General features: G+C 34.6%; 2 protein-coding genes across 3 annotated transcripts in view; one reads left to right on the forward strand and one right to left on the reverse strand.

Moving 5' to 3' along the window:
* The window catches only part of COG5 (component of oligomeric golgi complex 5), a 189,735-nt gene that overhangs the window by 150,981 nt on the left and 19,895 nt on the right, over positions 1 to 18,859 (reverse strand). The gene's annotated exons all lie outside the window — the stretch shown is intronic.
* Positions 2,633 to 5,047, forward strand: GPR22 (G protein-coupled receptor 22). Its single transcript, XM_075145568.1, has one exon. It carries the CDS (start codon positions 3,478 to 3,480, stop codon positions 4,777 to 4,779), a length of 1,302 nt encoding a protein of 433 aa, XP_075001669.1. The 5' UTR covers positions 2,633 to 3,477; the 3' UTR covers positions 4,780 to 5,047.

Below are 18,859 nucleotides of genomic sequence, written 5' to 3' on the forward strand. Positions count from 1 at the left end.
TGTGCAAGTTAAACAAAAACGTATTTCCTATAAAGCTCATTGACTCTGCTTAATTTCTCATTGGAAGACAGAGAGTTGTGTGTATAAACTACCTGCTCACAAGAGCTATAAAACTACATTTTCTAGCTCTAGTCACAGACACTCTACATCCAACAGTCAGGGATTTTTGTAACGTGCACTATTTGGAGAATAGGAAATTTGTCTAAAAAAACTGAATTCATGTAAGTTGACAGAGGAATGACATGATTTTATTAGCAAACAGTGAACACATTAACTGATTTTTCATGTAATCTATAAGATCCAATTTTAGACATCTTTTATTCATTAAATAAGTGATATTAGAAAATATATTCTTGCATTACTTTATTTTGAAATTATAAGCCCTACTTTTAACCTTCTTTTTCCTCCCCTTCACAAGGGCATGCAGCAACTAATTCAGTTTTACAACTGACAATATGAAGAATGCTGTTGACCGGGTATCTTTCTAGCTGTATGACCTACAAGCAGCAGGATGCATCACTAAAATGTATTCTTAAGACATAAAGGAATTAGAAACAAAACATGGAACACACTTGTATTACCATTTACGTGCACGACACTTCAACAATATACATGGAAGACTAACACATCTGCTCAGATTTTCATTAAAAGAAGAGTGCAATGAGTGATTCTTAAAATGGTGAGCATTTCTTAAAGAGGGATTTATAATTTAAAACCAGAATTGTGGAAACTACTGATGCATGAAGAAACAATGAAACATGAATTCCCAAAAGGAGAATATGCATACTTCACCAGCAAGCTGAATAAGGGTTTAACCAAGCTTTTTCTATACTACTCATTAAATAACTTATTTGTCATAATGACTAATGGATATTTTTCTCTCAATTTTATGGTCTGTTATGTATTCTCCTTAAATGAAAATAAACCAAATTAGGTAACTCATGGTACTCTCAAAGCACATGAACTGGATTTTATGATGTATAGCAACTTCTCTGACTAAGCCATCACTCAAAAGTAATGAGCAGGAATATTACAGAAAGAAATACGCAACCATAAACTAAAGGATGTCTACATACACTCTGAACACAGAGATCAGAAATTATTTTTTTTTAAACCTGGAAAATAAAAACAGGCTGCTACAAAATGCAACAGGGGAAAGAAATTAACATCACTTAAAAGAAGGTTTATTTGTTATTGCTGGCTTGAAACTCAGAACAGACACACAGAATATGCACTGGTCTGTAGAAGTATCTCAGGCAATTAAGAAGTCCCCATGCTTAATCAGAATTTTTTGCTGCTGAAGTGCTGGAACAAAAAAAAAGAAAAAAAAAACCTGCAAGGAATGAAATAAGAGCCCAGCTACCACTTGGTTTCCAGGTTACAGTGCATGTCAAATATCTGTCAGTGACACCATGTGCCAATTTATGACAAGCTGCTGCAATGATCTGAAAGGCCCTTGAGGCACAGAGAACAGGTAGGTCAGCAGTTGCATGCACCCCACCTCTGCTCAGCATTTGCAAGGGAACAGGCACTGTCCAGAAAGGCGATGCATTGGGTAAATTCGCTCCCTGCCTTGACATTTCTGCTTTTATTTAACTGAAATCTAACCAATGCAACAAGGAGGTGATGTTTAACCTATTCATAAGACTTAGCACATCTGCAGTTTTCTGTTTTCACAAAATTTCAGCTGGCATAATGTTAGAGTTAAGATCATAATTTGTTTTAGCAGATCTGCTTTTGATTTCCTCCTGGCTTTTACTAATACGAAAGAACTGCATTTATCCAGTAACGCATTTGGAACGGTTTCTTGAAATCCATTCACAGCCAGGACAGTGTACACAGAGGAAATCGTATTCCTGAGGGTTAATATAAACCTAGTAGAGGTTGCCTAAATTAGAAATTAAACAATGCTTTTGAAATATTTCTTGTTTCATTTCACACTTGAGACTAATAAGTTCTAATTTACATCTTTTGTATTTAAGAGGCACATGTGAAATAACTGTTGAAGCATACCAAGAATTTTCATCATACAATTTGCAATTAATAGTACTGTGCAATTGAGACTTTTCAGAGCTGCAGATGAAATCCATTTGCATATTGTATCCCAAGTGTGCTTAATTCATACTTTCATTAAAAAAGAGCTCATTTTTGTTCACCTTAGTGCTACCCATTTTTAATGTATTCAGAATGGAACAAAGGTCCGCATTTAAATTTATTTTCATGCCAAGTACATCCCCTCTTACATTTAAAGCTACCTAAAAAAAAAAAAACAAACCCTCAAGTATCATAACAAGAAATTAAATAACCTCTCTTTTATTTATTCATTTCATTACAAACTCAAGAGCTGGCTGACAATATAAATAATACAAACATCAGGTATTACACGCAGATGCTACAACAACCTATCAGCATGTGTAAAACAAAGCAGATGAGCCACAAAATAAAAAAATCTCCTAGATGTAATAAATGCTACTTTTTTTGAACCTAACTTATTTCTAAGACAAACATGTTATCTGTTGGATTTAATTGCAGTTTGTATTAAAAAAAAAAAAAAACAAAACCAAAACACCACCCCCCAAAAAAATAAAAACCAAACCCAAACCCCTGAAAGAGATAATTTTCTTTTTAAGTATTATTTTCTAAAATTATTCCCTTAAATCTATTCTGGAAAAAAATTAAATACTCTTCCATTCCATGTAGGCACTGATTTCTTGAAGAAATTTAATATTCAAATCAGAAAAAGGAAATGTAGTATTTGCATAATAAATTTCATTCCCCCAAACCCCCATAAGTTTTGCATTTGAAATTATATATACTTATATAATTTCAGTGGTAAGTTTCATACATGTAGATGCACACAAGATAAAAGTGGACAGAGGTCTTCAAGCTCTGCAAAAATCTGCTGAATTATAGAACTTTAAGTTTCAGCCCACAACACTATTGCAAACTCTTCATAAGAAAGAGGCTCTTAAATTGCCATACATAAATGTTCTTTTTATGATACATAAGCAACAGTGCTCCATGTTCCTATCACTGTCTTTTTCCACAAGAGCCTTTTTAAAATGATCTTGAGTACTAATTTGTTAATACTTAACAACATTCTTCTAAAATGACCCTCAATGCAATACAAAGGCAATGCACAAGTATAGTTTATACAACAAATGGGCCCTTTGTAAAAACCACATCACTATAAATAAAGCCTTGTCTCCCTAAGTGGAAGCTTTTCACTTTTTTATTTTTTTTAAACAAATCCTGCTTTCCTTTAAAAAGGAAAGACGTTATTCTAGATCCCCAGGCTTTTGAGTCCATGCCAACCGAAGCTCTAAACATACAGTAAATCAAGAGTTTGATAAGAATAGATGCTTTTCCTCCCTCCTCCTTCCCCAGCATTTATCTACAGTAGGTGTTAAAAAAAGGAATCAAATAGTTCCATATTTTATTTCATCTTTCAGGAGCAAAAACAACTGCAACAAAAGAATGTGTTTCTCCCCCATTCTGGAAGTCAACATGCAGTCTGAATCTAACATTACAGTTCGAGATGCCATTGATGACATCGACACCAACATGTACCGACCACTGTCATACCCATTAAGCTTTCAAGTTTCTCTCACTGGATTTTTGATGTTAGAAATTGTTTTGGGACTTGGCAGCAACCTCACCGTGCTGGTACTTTACTGTATGAAATCCAACTTAATCAATTCTGTCAGTAACATAATTACAATGAACCTTCATGTACTTGATGTAATAATTTGTGTGGGATGTATTCCTCTAACTATAGTTATCCTTCTGCTTTCACTGGAGAGTAACACGGCTCTCATCTGCTGCTTCCACGAGGCTTGTGTCTCTTTTGCAAGCGTTTCAACTGCAATCAACGTCTTTGCTATCACTCTGGACCGATACGACATCTCCGTAAAACCTGCCAATCGAATTCTGACCATGGGAAGGGCTGTGATATTAATGACATCAATATGGATCATTTCACTTATTTCCTTCCTGATTCCTTTCATTGAAGTCAACTTTTTCAGTCTTCAAAGTGCAAGTACTTGGGAAAATAAGACACTTTTGTGCGTGAGTACAAATGAGTACTACACTGAGCTGGGAATGTACTACCACCTTCTTGTTCAGATTCCAATCTTTTTCTTCACTGTTATAGTAATGCTAATCACATACACCAAAATACTCCAGGCTCTAAATATTCGGATTGGTACAAGATTTACAACGGGACAAAAGAAGAAAGCTAGAAAGAAAAAAACTATTTCTTTGACCACTCAGCATGAGACTACGGACATGTCCCACAGCAGTGGAGGAAGAAATGTCGTCTTTGGCGTAAGGACTTCTGTGTCTGTCATAATTGCTCTACGCCGAGCTGTAAAACGGCACCGGGAGCGACGAGAAAGGCAAAAGAGAGTCTTCAGAATGTCCCTCTTGATTATCTCAACATTCCTTCTCTGCTGGACACCCATCTCTGTTTTAAACACTACCATCTTATGTTTGGGCCCAAGTGACCTTTTGGTAAAGTTGCGATTATGTTTTCTAGTAATGGCGTACGGAACAACTATATTTCACCCTCTACTTTATGCATTCACAAGGCAAAAGTTTCAGAAAGTTCTGAAAAGTAAGATGAAAAAGCGAGTTGTTTCAATAGTGGAAGCAGATCCCATGCCAAATAATGCTGTAATACACAACTCATGGATAGAGCCTAAAAGGAACAAAAAGATTACCTTTGAAGACAACGAAGTAAGGCAGAAATGTTTAGTACCTCAGGTTGTCACTGACTAGATTTCAGTATTCACCAAAACACATCAAGTGGAATATTTGAACAAATTGTAGAAAAATACTGCCAAATAAGAAAAACTTTTTTTAACTATTGGCGAGACTGTAAATTTTCAATATATATGTTAAATAGAGTAGGTCTTGTATATTCAATTTCTTCATTATGTAAGATATATGTTGCATGGCCGTTTGTTAGCGTAACACCATGTGTATATTTGTCAAAAATATTCAAGTCCTCTTTTTTAGAAAATAAATAGCCTTAAAGAAGTGCAAACTTTTGAAAATATTTGTATGGCTCAGTTTCTCTGTAAATATAAAAGAATTTTTAAACAAAAATTCCACTCGGGAATACTTTTCTAACGCACAAATTCAACATTTTGCATGATATGGTATTTTTAAATTTAATTCATAAACAGTATTGATCAGAGATATTCTGAATGCTATACAGCTACAACTTGGAAACATTTTGACCTCATATTTAGATAGCTATTTATTTCAAATTTCTCCATCATGCAACTACCATGCATGTGTAGACAAAGCCATTTACGTGATGTCCTTCAATTAACGGTTCAGAATCAGCTAATTTTGATGGGGGGGAAGGGGGGGGGGCAGAAATTCACATTGGTCCAAAAATTGACAATACTTTTAAGAAAAGTAAAAAGTCTTGCATTTACAATCTCAGATCCACAGTTTCTATATAGAAAATACACAACTTTGAATAATTACACAGGAGGGGTGGAGGGGGTAGGGGGGGAAGGATAGGCTAAATGAAGGCAAAAAACACAGACAAGAAAGTTATTGGGCTTGATGCTAAAAGACAACCAACCAACCAAGCCATTCCTGTGCAAAGGCTTAGATTTCCACACTGAAGGGTTTTAGCTAGGCCTCTAGTGTGACATGGGGACATTTTATACAGAGATTTTTCATTCATACCATCTATCTACATAGATAGATATGGCTGTCGTGTGCCATATCTAAAGTAGATAGATAGTAAAGTAGAAGATAATTTTTTTGCCCTCAATAACTTTTGTATTATTTTAACTTCACTCCTCCTTCAATGATGTTCAGTTCTAGCCATGCAACTGCTTTGTCACAAACCAATCACCAATACTGATCAGCTACCCTATTTCTGTATTTCCTGGACAGCCATGGTATACGATCATTCTACATTCTCTTCTTCTATTTCATCTTATACCTGCAATGAAGAATCAAGAAGCCTTAAGAAGTCATCATCATCTTGCACTGTAAGCAAGAATTAAGATGTTCATCCTAACAAAAGTTTGTTGAGTGGTTTGCACTATCCCATGCTTAAAAAATTCATCATTTCAATGAACAGCGGCTACATTCATTGACTTAGCTACCAGTTATGGCGGGGAGGGGGAAACAAAACAAAAAACTGCAAAATCAATCAGCATGATTTCACTTGTCTTGTTATATAAACTGCTCAGTGTGTTACCAGCTACCAGTACAATTAAAAGGCTAATTCTCAGTAAGTATTGGCTTCCATAAAAAAAAAAGCAGAGCATATACTTGAATATGAGAGCTGGTTTGACTAAAGTATTACATAAAAAAATAAGGATTTCTGAAGCACTTTTCTGAAGTTGCATATTAAAAAAAAAAAACCTATGGTTTTAAGGGAGCAAAAAGCTATTTTTCATTACATCATTAAATTATTAATCATATGTGTATTGCCAAAAATTTTTTTTTGTTTAAAAAAAAAAATGCAGTACTTGTAATGTGCCTTAGTTTACTTAGGCTCATGCCTTAGCTTACCAGAACAGAAGACTCAAAAAAAATAATACTACAGCTCCACATTCCACAAAGACCAGCCACTAGCAATCATCCAAATTCTACCTAGAAGTTTCATTATCTAATTGATAATGATTTGTTATCTAAAATTACTGTGTAACATATATTCAAACATAATTTCACTGGCTTTTTTCTAAAAGCTAGCCCAACGACACCTGCATTCAACTGTACCCACTTACAGTGTTGATTTCATCCAAGCTATCCCCAGTTTCCTAGAATTGAAATCCTTCATCTTATTTGAGAGGTTGCAGCGGGGAAGTAAACTTAATGCTTTTATGCAAGAAGCTTTTTTTTTTTTTTTTAAATCCCATATGCTCCAAATTTATCATTTCAAAAACATTCTTTCAGCAACAAGCACTTCTGAAAAGAAATGTGCCCAAAAAACCTAAGCAGGAACTATTATTTTTTCTTTTTTGTAACACTTCTTCCTTTCTCTGCCTAGCTATCCTCTGTATTCTGAACACTAGGAGAAGAAAGTGGGATCTCTAGGTTTAATGGCATAATATGATTTAACTGGTTACTTATCTTCCAATAAAGCATTCTTAAATCAATTAAAAATACTATTCATTTATTTAAAAAGAAGAAAAAAAAAATCATAATGACCACAACACATGAATAAGCTTACATCATGTACGTATCTGAAATAAGCATTTAAGAAAAGCTTTCAGACTTGAAAGGGTTTTTGACAACATGACTTTACTTTTTAAAATTATATAAATCCTTGAGAACTACACATTTAGTGTTAAAAGTTCATTCATTAGAAAGTCAGTTTCAATGAAGCAGCACTTCATAACACAGAGAAAATGCAGCCTAGGAATTAGTCAGAGAGATTAAGTCAGGTTTTAAAGGCTATGTCGATCACAGTCATTGATTGCCTTTAAGAATATAAGCAAGTTCATTTTTACATTTACTATTCTTCATCTTTCATTAAATAAAGGGGAAAAAAAAAAGAACTTATACCATGTTGGAGTACACTTTGAGGTCTGCCGAAAAAAATTCTGCATGGAGCACGGAGAAACACAAGTAAGAATATGTGCAATCCTGTACATACACAGGAGTCACTATAAAACAGAATCATACATGATCTGTACCACAAAGACGACAGATGTAACACAAACAAGACAAAATAAAGACTAAATAGTGACGGAACACTGTATATCCTACAGATACCAAAGAGGATTTTAGGAGGGATATGAAGGTGTGCCGTGGGTGCTTGACAGACAGACTAAAACAGAACACAAAAATAGGCAGCATCACTGGAGAAAAAAGGGCAAATATATGCCATAGTATTGTACAATAAGAAGCTCACTACATGCTTAAAAATGATCTCACCACAGTGAGTCATTAGTTCAATTACATTTCACACCACTCAGCCTAAGGCAAGCAGAATTTTACAGGACTCTAAAAATATTAATTCCAGCAAATACGTTTCAGAAACACAAGCAACAACCACCAGTTTCCACACATTCTCTGTTCCTAAAGTATTAGCTGGTATCTGACTATGTTGTCTTTTAACTTCAAATGAATTTCCATTCGACTTTACATTGTAAAATGAGGTTAGCCCTCACTAAAAATACAAAAAGGCTGAGTACAGTGCCAGTATCTATTAGAATATTCAAAAAGCACACCTTAACACACTAGTACATCACAAACCAGTGAAACAGAAATGTAAATACATCACAAATATCTAGTTTCAAGTTGGCAACAATTTTTACGGATTACAAGGCACTGCTACGTGGTCAGAAGTTCTATTTACTTCATTAGTGCCAGGGGAATAGGAATCACTTCAGTGATTTCTAAATATATTAGATTAAAAATGTTTGCATCCGGATACATATTAGATCAATACACCTCTCTTCCTTCATTGTTACATAAATACACACATGTACATAATACATAATTATTATGCATCCATATGCACCAAAAATGGATTTCAACATTAGCATCTATTTTATATTTAAATGGAGGGGTTTTTGGTAAGAGTATCTCTAAACTGGACAGACAGGCACTATGCCCCACCATGCATACACTTAAACACCGCCTTCTCCCCACCATCACCTTTTTTTTTTTTCTTTTTTTAATAAAATAATAGATTCAACAAGCTATATAATTTACCTGGGCACAAGGAAGAATTTTTCTGCTCTGTTAACTGTTATGTATACGTTATTGCAATGCACATAATAGTTCCTTTTCAACATCAATGTATGTGCTATTCATCAGAATTCTTTGATAGTTGAGTATTTTAGACATATGTTTGTTTCCTCTGAAGGAAGTGTTTTAGTTACCAATTGCTATTAAACTCTTTTAAAAAGAAAGCATTCAGCATTCTTTAGCAAAGTTTCAATGTAATATTAAAAAATATAGAATACACTAACTTACCCTTCCCTCCCCATTATTCAAACAAAATACCTCCAACATACAGCTAAGGACAATCAGCTTCTGTCTCTAAACCTTCCAGCTTTATAACAGCCAAATTCCACTCCCACTTCACACATTCTGCTGTAATATCACTGAATTTATTTGTCTTACACCAACTGGAGAGAAGAATCTGACTCTGTAATTACCTTCTCCTTTTTCTACTTCATAGAACGCTCGTGCAATTCAAGAAGCAAAATTAAACACAGGGTTTGGGTTTTGTTTTGCTGGGGGGGGGTTCTGAAAAAAAAAAAGAAAAAAAAAGAAAAAAGAAAAAAAAAAACAGACGTAATAACTGACTAATAGGAAAATCAAAATTGAGTCATACCCAGTGAGTGTTAAAGAAGGAGGATGTGAAGTAGGTGGAGAGTATATGTCAAGAGGAAAAGGGCAGAAGGTGGAAGGAACCGCTGTAAGGCAGCTACGGCCATCAGGACCACAGGAAGATGGAGGGCAACATGCACCTGCCATGGAAAGAATGTTAACCTTATTTTTTAGATTATAATAAACAAAAATACAAAAAAACCTTATCTTTGAATTATCGAGTGTGATGAGAGCACCGAGAGCATGCATTATTCTACTACCTCTTTTCTTATAGATAAACTATACATTTTACCGAGTACAAAGTACATACAGAGTACATGCATTCCAAGAACAGACCTGAAACGAAAATGTTATTAGATGTCTGTTCCCAGTGATAAATTTTAAAAAATGCTATTGAATTTTCCCTCAAATCAGTATTGGTCAGATAACTTCAGTTTGTCTTAATGCTTTGAGTGTGTTTCACTACCACAGTATGTTTTCAATTACTGCTTCTTTATCTCAATTTAATTATTTTTGTAAAGTAATAAATTGAAGGAGAAATATCATTAGACACCTTTACGTTCTTTGCTAAAATTACGCTTCAGTGATTATTATAAATTTAGCCGGAATGGAAGAAATATCTTCCTGCATATTTACTTTATAGATTTCTGTGTCAGCTGTTTTCCTATTTTACAAAGAAATTCTCACACAATAAAAAGAAATTCAGTTGAAATGAAAAACCAGAAGATTTATAGTGAAAGTTCTGTGGTAGGTACAGAACCTGAAATTATTAAAACATAATTTATTTTTTATAGTTTGAATGAATCATATCCTTTGAATATAAGCATTTCTATACCCTCATTCTGATTCCTGACACTGCGCAGCCAGGCAAGCAGGCGGGCAGGCTGACGGCACAAAGCTGTTGGCAAACAGCATGCCCTTGTTTCCTTTCCAAGCTGGGTTTTTGGAAATACACTTTTGGTTTCTGTTACCCTGCTATGATCTCTAACTTCCTACCCTATCTTGCAACAGTTTAACTTGATACCATATCTGATAAACAAATCAATGTCACTGCTGAAACAACGTTATTGCTGTAAAATCTGTCACTCTGGCTATGTCAGACTGTTATTAACAGAGCAATATTAGCACAGCTTTACTTTCAACTGTACTAGGATCTCTCACAATCTGTTGTGAGATTTTATTTCAAATTAAACTCAATTTAAACTCAATTAGTAGAGGGGAAAAAAGCACAATAACTGATGACAACCTATTGCTACTCTGTACCATGGTTTTCTTCCAAATCTTATTTCAAGATATTTTTCATAAATCCCTGTCACAAATAAACAGAGAAGGAACAAGGGAGAAGCAGAAAAAAAGGACAGCTTCTCACATTAGTAAATTATTACAAATATCAGTGATACTTTGTGCACTAGGTTGCATTTACCCGTGTGCTGAAAACATGCGTAAGGAAAAGGAAAATGGGAAAGGAACACTATTTGCAATGTATGTATCATCACAAAACAAGAGGTGAATGTGAGCACTGCTGTTGTAAAACACCTTAACAATAATGAGGAAGATCTATTATTCCTGCTAACAGCTCTAATAGCTAGTAAGTAAGAGCTAACAATAAATGAGAACGAACAAAACAAAAGATGTCAAAAGAATTTGTGGGCAAAGCGAAGGTCTTAACAAAGTTATGTGGTTCAATAACAACAACAGTGGCTCCACAGACTAAATATCTAATCCAAAAAGAACTCTCATGGAAAACTAATTTTTCGTGTTTTGCCAAAATATCACACACTTGCACATATAGGGAGTACAACATAGCTAAGATAAGAAGATTTAGCATATGTATTTGTTGCTACTGCAGTCAGTAAGTAAGGTATTTTATAAGAGGTTTTTTTTCAGATACAATAGACTTTCTAGGAGTATATTTGCATGTAATAAAAACAAAAAGTGTTACTTGAATTATAAATTCATCTTCTGAACAGTTACCAAGCAAACATCAAATCATAAGAAATTTCCAAATTGAGTGAATCACTTCATTTTCTATGTTTAAACAGGAACAAACATTTAAGTTTAATGATTTTGACCGTATGAGGTTATAAGCCCATAAATATAAAATGGAGCTACACAGCTCATCTGCAGTCATATCAAACATGGATAAAGCACAAAAGAGTGCATATGAAGACAAGTTAAAGACATCCTTAAAAAGATTAATGTATTCAGAAGCTTCTGACAAATCTTGCCTCAGTTGTACAGCTTACAGTGCAGATTCCAGAAGCAGTTTAAATAAAGTGGAAAAAAAGTGGGAAACTTTTGATTCAGTCACTGAGACTTTATTATGCCCCAATTTTGTCTCAGTCAAAAATCTCCAGTTTCTACTACATCTTTAGTTTGCAAGTTAGGTCAGCTAAAAATTGGGGGAGGAAATATTTGGAATTACAGACAATTTGCCATAGAAACAGTATGTTCTCAAAATAATAGGATGTTCCTTCTTTTAATGAGGTTTGGTCTTCAGATCTTTCCCTGAAATGACATGAAAAGAGATATGAGACCATGCTGTTCTTCAGCTGAAGAGGGTCTATCTTTAAGATAACAAAGCCAGTAATCAGATTTGGTGCCTGTTCAGGTTGGACCTGAATGGTAAACAAATAAAAAGACAGGACTATACTTTTCAAACCATAACTGAGAAGAGTCCATAAAATTCTTGATGAAACTAATATTTGAAAATTATGTGCATGAGTCGGGAGACAAAGAGGAAAAACTACTCCTGTGAAAACAGCCTATTTTTAAACCTGTCTCCTATGTGCAAGAATTAAATCTTACTCTACACTACTCATTACTTTGTATTACATACAGCAACACCTTCACTGATCTTTAAGGCAAGGCAGAAATGACAGTTACAGGAATACTGGCTCCCATCCAGGACCTGAACAAAGATTAGACTTCAGTCTTTTTTTCATAGCTATTTGGTTAGATTTTTTTCACCTGAACTGGCGCACACTTTAATTAGAAATGAACAGGATAAAATTGGTTATTATGTTTAAGATTTGAACAACCAGTATTTACTTGAGGAATTACAACAAAATTGTGTACACAACCTCATTTTTCAATTATTTTATACTTCTGTATTTGCCAGGCCTCATTTTCCAGTCCTTAGCTTTTGTCATTTCTTTCTCCACTAATCAAAGAGCCCTTCTGCGACCCTTTATTTTCTCCCCATGAATGCACCTCTACAGTCTTAATCTTCAAGAAAAAGAGCCCATTTAATCTCCTACTGTGACATGTATAATTGCATTTATTCACAGGTATCCACAAAACTATGTTTTTATCTGTACAGCACAATTCCCTATACCAATTGCAGAAGCACAGATTTGCCTGACATAGCTGCGTGAATGCTAGAATAGAAACAACATTGGTAAAGCAATCCCAACATGGATGCAGTCCAATTCCAATGCTTTACAGAAGCTTAGTACCATATTTTCATACTTGTAAAAACAGAGATCATACTTTTTTCTTTTTTTTTATTTAAAAAGCATATTATGTGTACATGTTGAACATTCAAGGTGCTCTGCCCATTCACAGCGCCTTCTCCTTCAGTAGTGTGACTTAATCTGAGGTATACTCCCACAGAAAACTACCACTACCTTACTTACCTTTGTTCCTCTCTTCCAGTTCCCCTACTAACAAAATTATCTACCAAGAATGTAGAGCAACTGTGAGGTGAGGAGAAGATGGCTTATTTAAATACTTACTCAGGGGAACAATACCTTTAAGGGAGATTTAAGTCGTCTAAATTGAAGATTATGCACATGAAATAAATCTATAATGCATCTATACAATTTCTTTAATCAACTAAGTAATCAAAACACACAAATTTGTTTGACAACACATATTCTCCATAAAAATGTAATTGATTATCATTAATCCAACTTTACAGCCCTGAATTCTTCCTTCAAATAAATTCAACTTCTTTACTATTTTTCTACAGCAGCTTTGTGTCTAATTGACTTTGATTTCAACAGAAATACCCTGTTTCTCCTTGTGAATGTTGGAACAACGCAAGTTGGACTTTCCCCTTCGCCATTCAGTAAGGAGTTACAAATGAATGGTTCTGGGAAGTTAGTACATTGTGTAACATCCTCCTTAGTTATTGTTGGATTACAAGGTATCCTTACTTTATGGAAGAACAAATTACGCTGCCTCCAAAAATAAAGCAGGAGCATTTACTGAAAAATCCTCCTATTCTAAATCTTTATGAACAATTGGGAAACCTGTATATGAATAAGATTATTCCATGATAGGTGTCTTTCTGGTTCCTGCCAGCCACGGATTTTTCTGCAAGATTTTAAATTTATCATATCTATACTCTACACTTGCAATGCATTCAGTTGTGTTTATACATTGTTTTCCAATTATAGTTGTTGTCTTTGCTTTGTCACTACATTAGAACAGGCCTTCAGCCAGGACTACCGTCTTTCTCGATTGCCAAAAAGCCAGTATTTCACAATCTAATATAGTTGTCTCAGTAAGCTTTCGACTTTCAAGTTTGTCTAAATACATTTGTCCAAACTACTGGACAGAAGATACACTGCATTGGAAAATTAACTCTTTCAAAATGAAACATTAAACACTGGGTCTATTCTCAGTTTGCCCTATGCATCACGACTTGCCACTCTGGCAACAAGTGACTTCCAAATCCAATAGAATCTAGTTTCTCCTTTTTGATAATTCTTGTGTTAGAAATTGGTGATTTTTTACCACCGGCCATAGAGGACAAACAGTCTAGGCTCCCAACACCATTCTTCCGTACATCTCAGAAACATACTTAGACAGCAATGCTTTCATTTTTCTGGTTTAATTCAGTGGGTTGTGAAAGTAACATCTTTTGCATTTTGTTAGCTGGCTCTCTGATCTATATGCATTTACAGATATTTCTACTGTAACTTCTCATTCTGTTACCCCCAATGAAATTTTCCAAACATGATTTGCTACCGCCATTATTTGATCTTCTAGTGAGCATTCTAATCAAATGCTCACTTTTCTTCCTTGGTGATATCAAGCTACCTGTCCATTTCATCCATTTCTATTGTCTCTCACTCTGACTATTTCTAAATCTGATTGTTCAAAAAGAAAAAAAAAAATCTGTTTTCTCAGACACTTACACAATACTGAAGTGTTATTTCTGAACTAACCATGTTCTTCTTCAGTACAACCACTGGGTTATGCACTAATAAATGCTTCAGCCCTAGCAGAAAGAAAGATCAATATAATGAACTGCTTCTCAGTGTTACTTGACCACTAAACAACTGATTTCACCATTGGCCATAGATAAACAAAAGGAAGCACTCATCCTCCCAGCTACCCTCAGCCAACTCCCCTAGAAAAAACGTGTGACATTTCTCCACACTTTCCCATGGGGAAGTGATTATCTATTGAACTCAAACCACTGAGTCTGATCACCTTAGAGATCATTACTCTGGTTCTAGGAGAACTAGCCTGCAGCTTACTATTGAATTTCCAAGTACTTAAATGCTCAGAAAAGGAAAAGGAGAACAGAGAAAGTTATAAATGCCAATTCCTACCAGAGCTTCAGACAGTGCACATGCAAACCTACCTGAAACGTAAAACTGCCATTTCCTTGTAGAAGCTCCACACAGAGCAGAACAGATGACTAGATCTGCGCTCTTTCAGATGCATCATTCTAGCTGTAAATGGTGTCAAACTCTACAGAACTGAATTTTTCCATACTAGTTGTTAGTGTCACTGACTTGTTTGTTTATAACAGGTACTCTGAGTCCTAGCTTTTAACTGTTTACTTAAACTTTTATATCTACTGAAATACAGTGAGAATACACCACCACTCAATTTAGAGATGACATCTCTCTGCTTTGCCAATATCCCTGCATTCACTTATTATTTTAAATTATGTAATCCAACTTGCCTTTCTCTTCATGAACATGCAGACACCTGTGAGTAGATACCTTTTTCTTTGTTTATATAACATGTAAAAGACACTACAAATTCTTTTCAAACTCTTGCCAGCTATTCTTACTCTCTACAAGGTATTGACAATTTACAAGATGCAGAAAGATAATCTTTCAGAGATTCACAGCTAACCTTTGTCTCTTTCCTTCTCTCTCAGCCAAAAGCAATACTTTTAAACTCTTTTCTCATCTTTCGTGTGCACAATTTTAATTTTTTTTTAACTAATACAGACTTTTACAGTCAGTGCACAAAAAATTATTAGCTTCAAAGGCAGACAGAGCTTGCAGATATCTTTGGGTCTTGATAATTTTTGTATGTCGCCTGGAAACAGAAACCCGTATCTTTCATTTCTATTTTCAATTATGTAGTTCTATTGAAAAAGTATGACTACCCAGTAACAGAATACTTTGTCTCAAAACTCAAAGATGCCCTAAGATCTGTACTAGTTACATAATTATAACTGTTTCAAAGTAATTAAAAAAATTTTAAAAACCCTCTGAGGTTGTATTTATCCTGTATTTGGCTAAACACAAGTATTCACAACTACGAGATTATCTATGTTACTGGTTCTTCCAAATCCTTTCATATCTCCAGTCTCATCACACACCCTAGCTAACAAACACAAAAATACTTACTGTTCAAACACTGAAAATGATCAAGGGGTAAAGCAAAAACAAGGTGCAAACACCCTTACCCGCTGGGATACCATCCTTCTGGTGGGGAAAAGTATTCCTTAACAGCAAAACAGAAACAGGTTTGGTATAATTCCTCTCTGCTCTATAGGGATACTTTGAGAAGAGAGCAGAAGGGGAATTTTGTAATTGGAGAAACAGAATATTATTTTTCAGATTTTAGAGTCACACATTTAAATTCACTAACTGCAAAACAAACACAAAAACTGGAAAAAACCCACCTTAGGAGACCTGGCCTTTACATTTAAGCTCATTAATAAGAAAAGATAGGATAGTGTAATTACCAGGACCTTCTTCCACAACTTCCCTCTCCCACCACTCCTCCTGTTCTTCATTTCCAACCAGTTCATCTTTCAAAATTCCCAAGCCCCTCTGTTTCAGCCTTATCGAGGTGGGACTACAAACCCTAGATATATCCTCTGGCTCTCAAAGCCCCAGACCATCTGATACATCACCAAAGCAGACGGAAAATACTGTAGTTTCAGTGTTTTTAAGAAATAAGTAGTACTGGCTTAATCTCAAACACAGAACTGAATACGCTACGAGGGCAATCCGTGCCTCATGCGCATGACAGTACATGAGAGAGTTTAAATGCATATTAACTTATCAGCTGCATGACTGGTGCAGTTACTCTGCCTTCCTGACAATAATTCCTCTCCTAGCAGAAAACACTTTTTGGTAGTCCATCACATTGCCCCTCCCCTTCCTTAGTTCTTGCCCACTATCATTTCTTTCCCACTGGAGTCCTCTGAACTGTTAGAAGCAAATAAATCAAGAGTTGTCAGGCCCCAGATTTTACTCTGTACCTGCTGAAGCCTAGCTCAGTGTAATACTGGCCTACAACGAAAACTTCTGTACATTAGATCATGACAATAATAATCATAATTGATATTAATAATGAAATAGTAGCAATCAGATTCAGAGTAACAGATGATAAGAAGGTTGAAAGAACAAAGCTTTCCAGAAATGTAAGGAACAAAAGGTGTGGACATCTGTAACTGGGAGCAAGAAAGAGCAAAAGACAGAAAATAGTCTTTGATGGGCCTGGAATCAGGATAAAAACTGTTAGAAATACTCCATGTGCTACAGCAAAGGCAACTTGAACACACTGTAATTAACTTCTGGCACAGCCTTGCTAATCGGACATCAATAACATACCTCTCAGGAACAGGTTAACACCTCAAGATAGAAAGCAGAACATTAAATCCATTTTAAAATATCTGACATACAGCCCTCTGACAAGGTCTATATACCTGAGACTAAAATTACCAAATGCTTAATAATATAGCAAAATCAAATTCTTCGAGCAGTTATAGCTAAAAGACTAATCTCATCAAAACTAGAAATCAGCTTAATGCTAACATGAAAAAATAGTTTCATAATTCACTCAATATGGCAGATTTGTTTACAGTCATTTAGAGGAAACTAGACATCAAGAAAACACACCGTTACAATTATACCTGGATTAATTTTCTAGAACTGTATGCATAAAGAAAATTAAATTTCAAGAGATCAGAATAGTTATGACTTTGGAAAACAGTGACACAGCAATGAAACTACGCTGAAACTACATTAACAAAAACCAAACTTTTTAAAAACCTGAAGAAATGTAAATTCAAGTCCTACTAATTTAAAGGTTATGTTGAAAAAACAAAATTCCAACAGGATTTTTTTTCTTGTATCAGTTCAAACTTAGTCTTTTCTCTGATGTGCCTGTAATTATTTAGTGTCTTCTATTGAAAATGGTTAGAAAAAGAATGCATGCCAGAGATTAAGTAAAACATACGAACTATTTACATAAAATGTTTTGTCTAACATAAGGTTTCCAAGCTAGGAATCCTAATCACAGCAAAATGCAATTTGATGGTAAAATCTGTATTTTCTGTCTGCCTTGTTCAAAGAGGATAAAGAGGTCTTACACTATTAGCCTCTTACTAATGAAAAATTGCATTAAGTTTTGCAAGTCGTTTTGTTACATGCACATTAATTCAGTATCTTAAAGTGAATTAATGAACTTGTTACATACTATCAAGATTTTTCTTTCTTTATTTCAAAAGCCAACAAGAAATAAATTAATATCCACAGAAACTCCTTAATTCTGCATAAAAGGTAAAGATGGCATAAAATAAAATAAGATGGCCTAGGACAAGATTGTTGTATGCATAATTGAAACAGAGAAAGAATTAAGTGGATGGTATAGCAACTACAGAAGAGCAGAAGGACTAGCTTCTACACTCATTACACAAAATATTTAGTTGTACAGCATAATTCATGAAATAACACGACTCAGCAGAAGCTTGAATAGTTCTTCCTTTTACATTAATTAACAATAAATCAAGTAGTGACCTTGATCAGGAACGATCAAAGCCAGGAACGATACTAATAAAATAACAAGATCTTTTAACCAAGAGGATTTTTGTTAGCACTAACTATCCATAGCTTTCATGGCACTCCTTTCCTTGAAAAGACAGATCAACTAATAAAACCAGAATCTTTCTAAACATAGTAAATTGAAGCATTACTAATAGGTTTTTTTCTTTTTCTTTATCAATGTATAAAACAACAACTTCAATTGCCTCTGTTGTATGAATTTAAGCTGAATGGTTCTATCAACATTATCACATTAAAAATAAAGAATAATAATTTTGCAATATATCTGACTGTCACAAAATTTTCCACGAGAAACATAGTATCTGGTATATATATATTTATTTTTTACATATTATACACTTATTTTGTGGTTAAATGCACTATTAACCATATACAGTTAATCACAATATAACTAGAGCAACAGGCCATCATTCTTCAGTTTTTACCAGAGATGCTGAAGAAACGCACTTCAGACAGTGTATCCTGTATTATTTCACATGTGAAAC

This window comes from Calonectris borealis, chromosome 1 (genome assembly GCF_964195595.1).
Source record: "Calonectris borealis chromosome 1, bCalBor7.hap1.2, whole genome shotgun sequence".
Taxonomy (NCBI): domain Eukaryota; kingdom Metazoa; phylum Chordata; class Aves; order Procellariiformes; family Procellariidae; genus Calonectris; species Calonectris borealis.

What these genes read in the sequence shown, in the direction of transcription:
- GPR22 (XM_075145568.1), top strand. Translation starts at nt 3,478, where the DNA reads ATGTGTTTCTCCCCCATTCTGGAAGTCAACATGCAGTCTGAATCTAAC.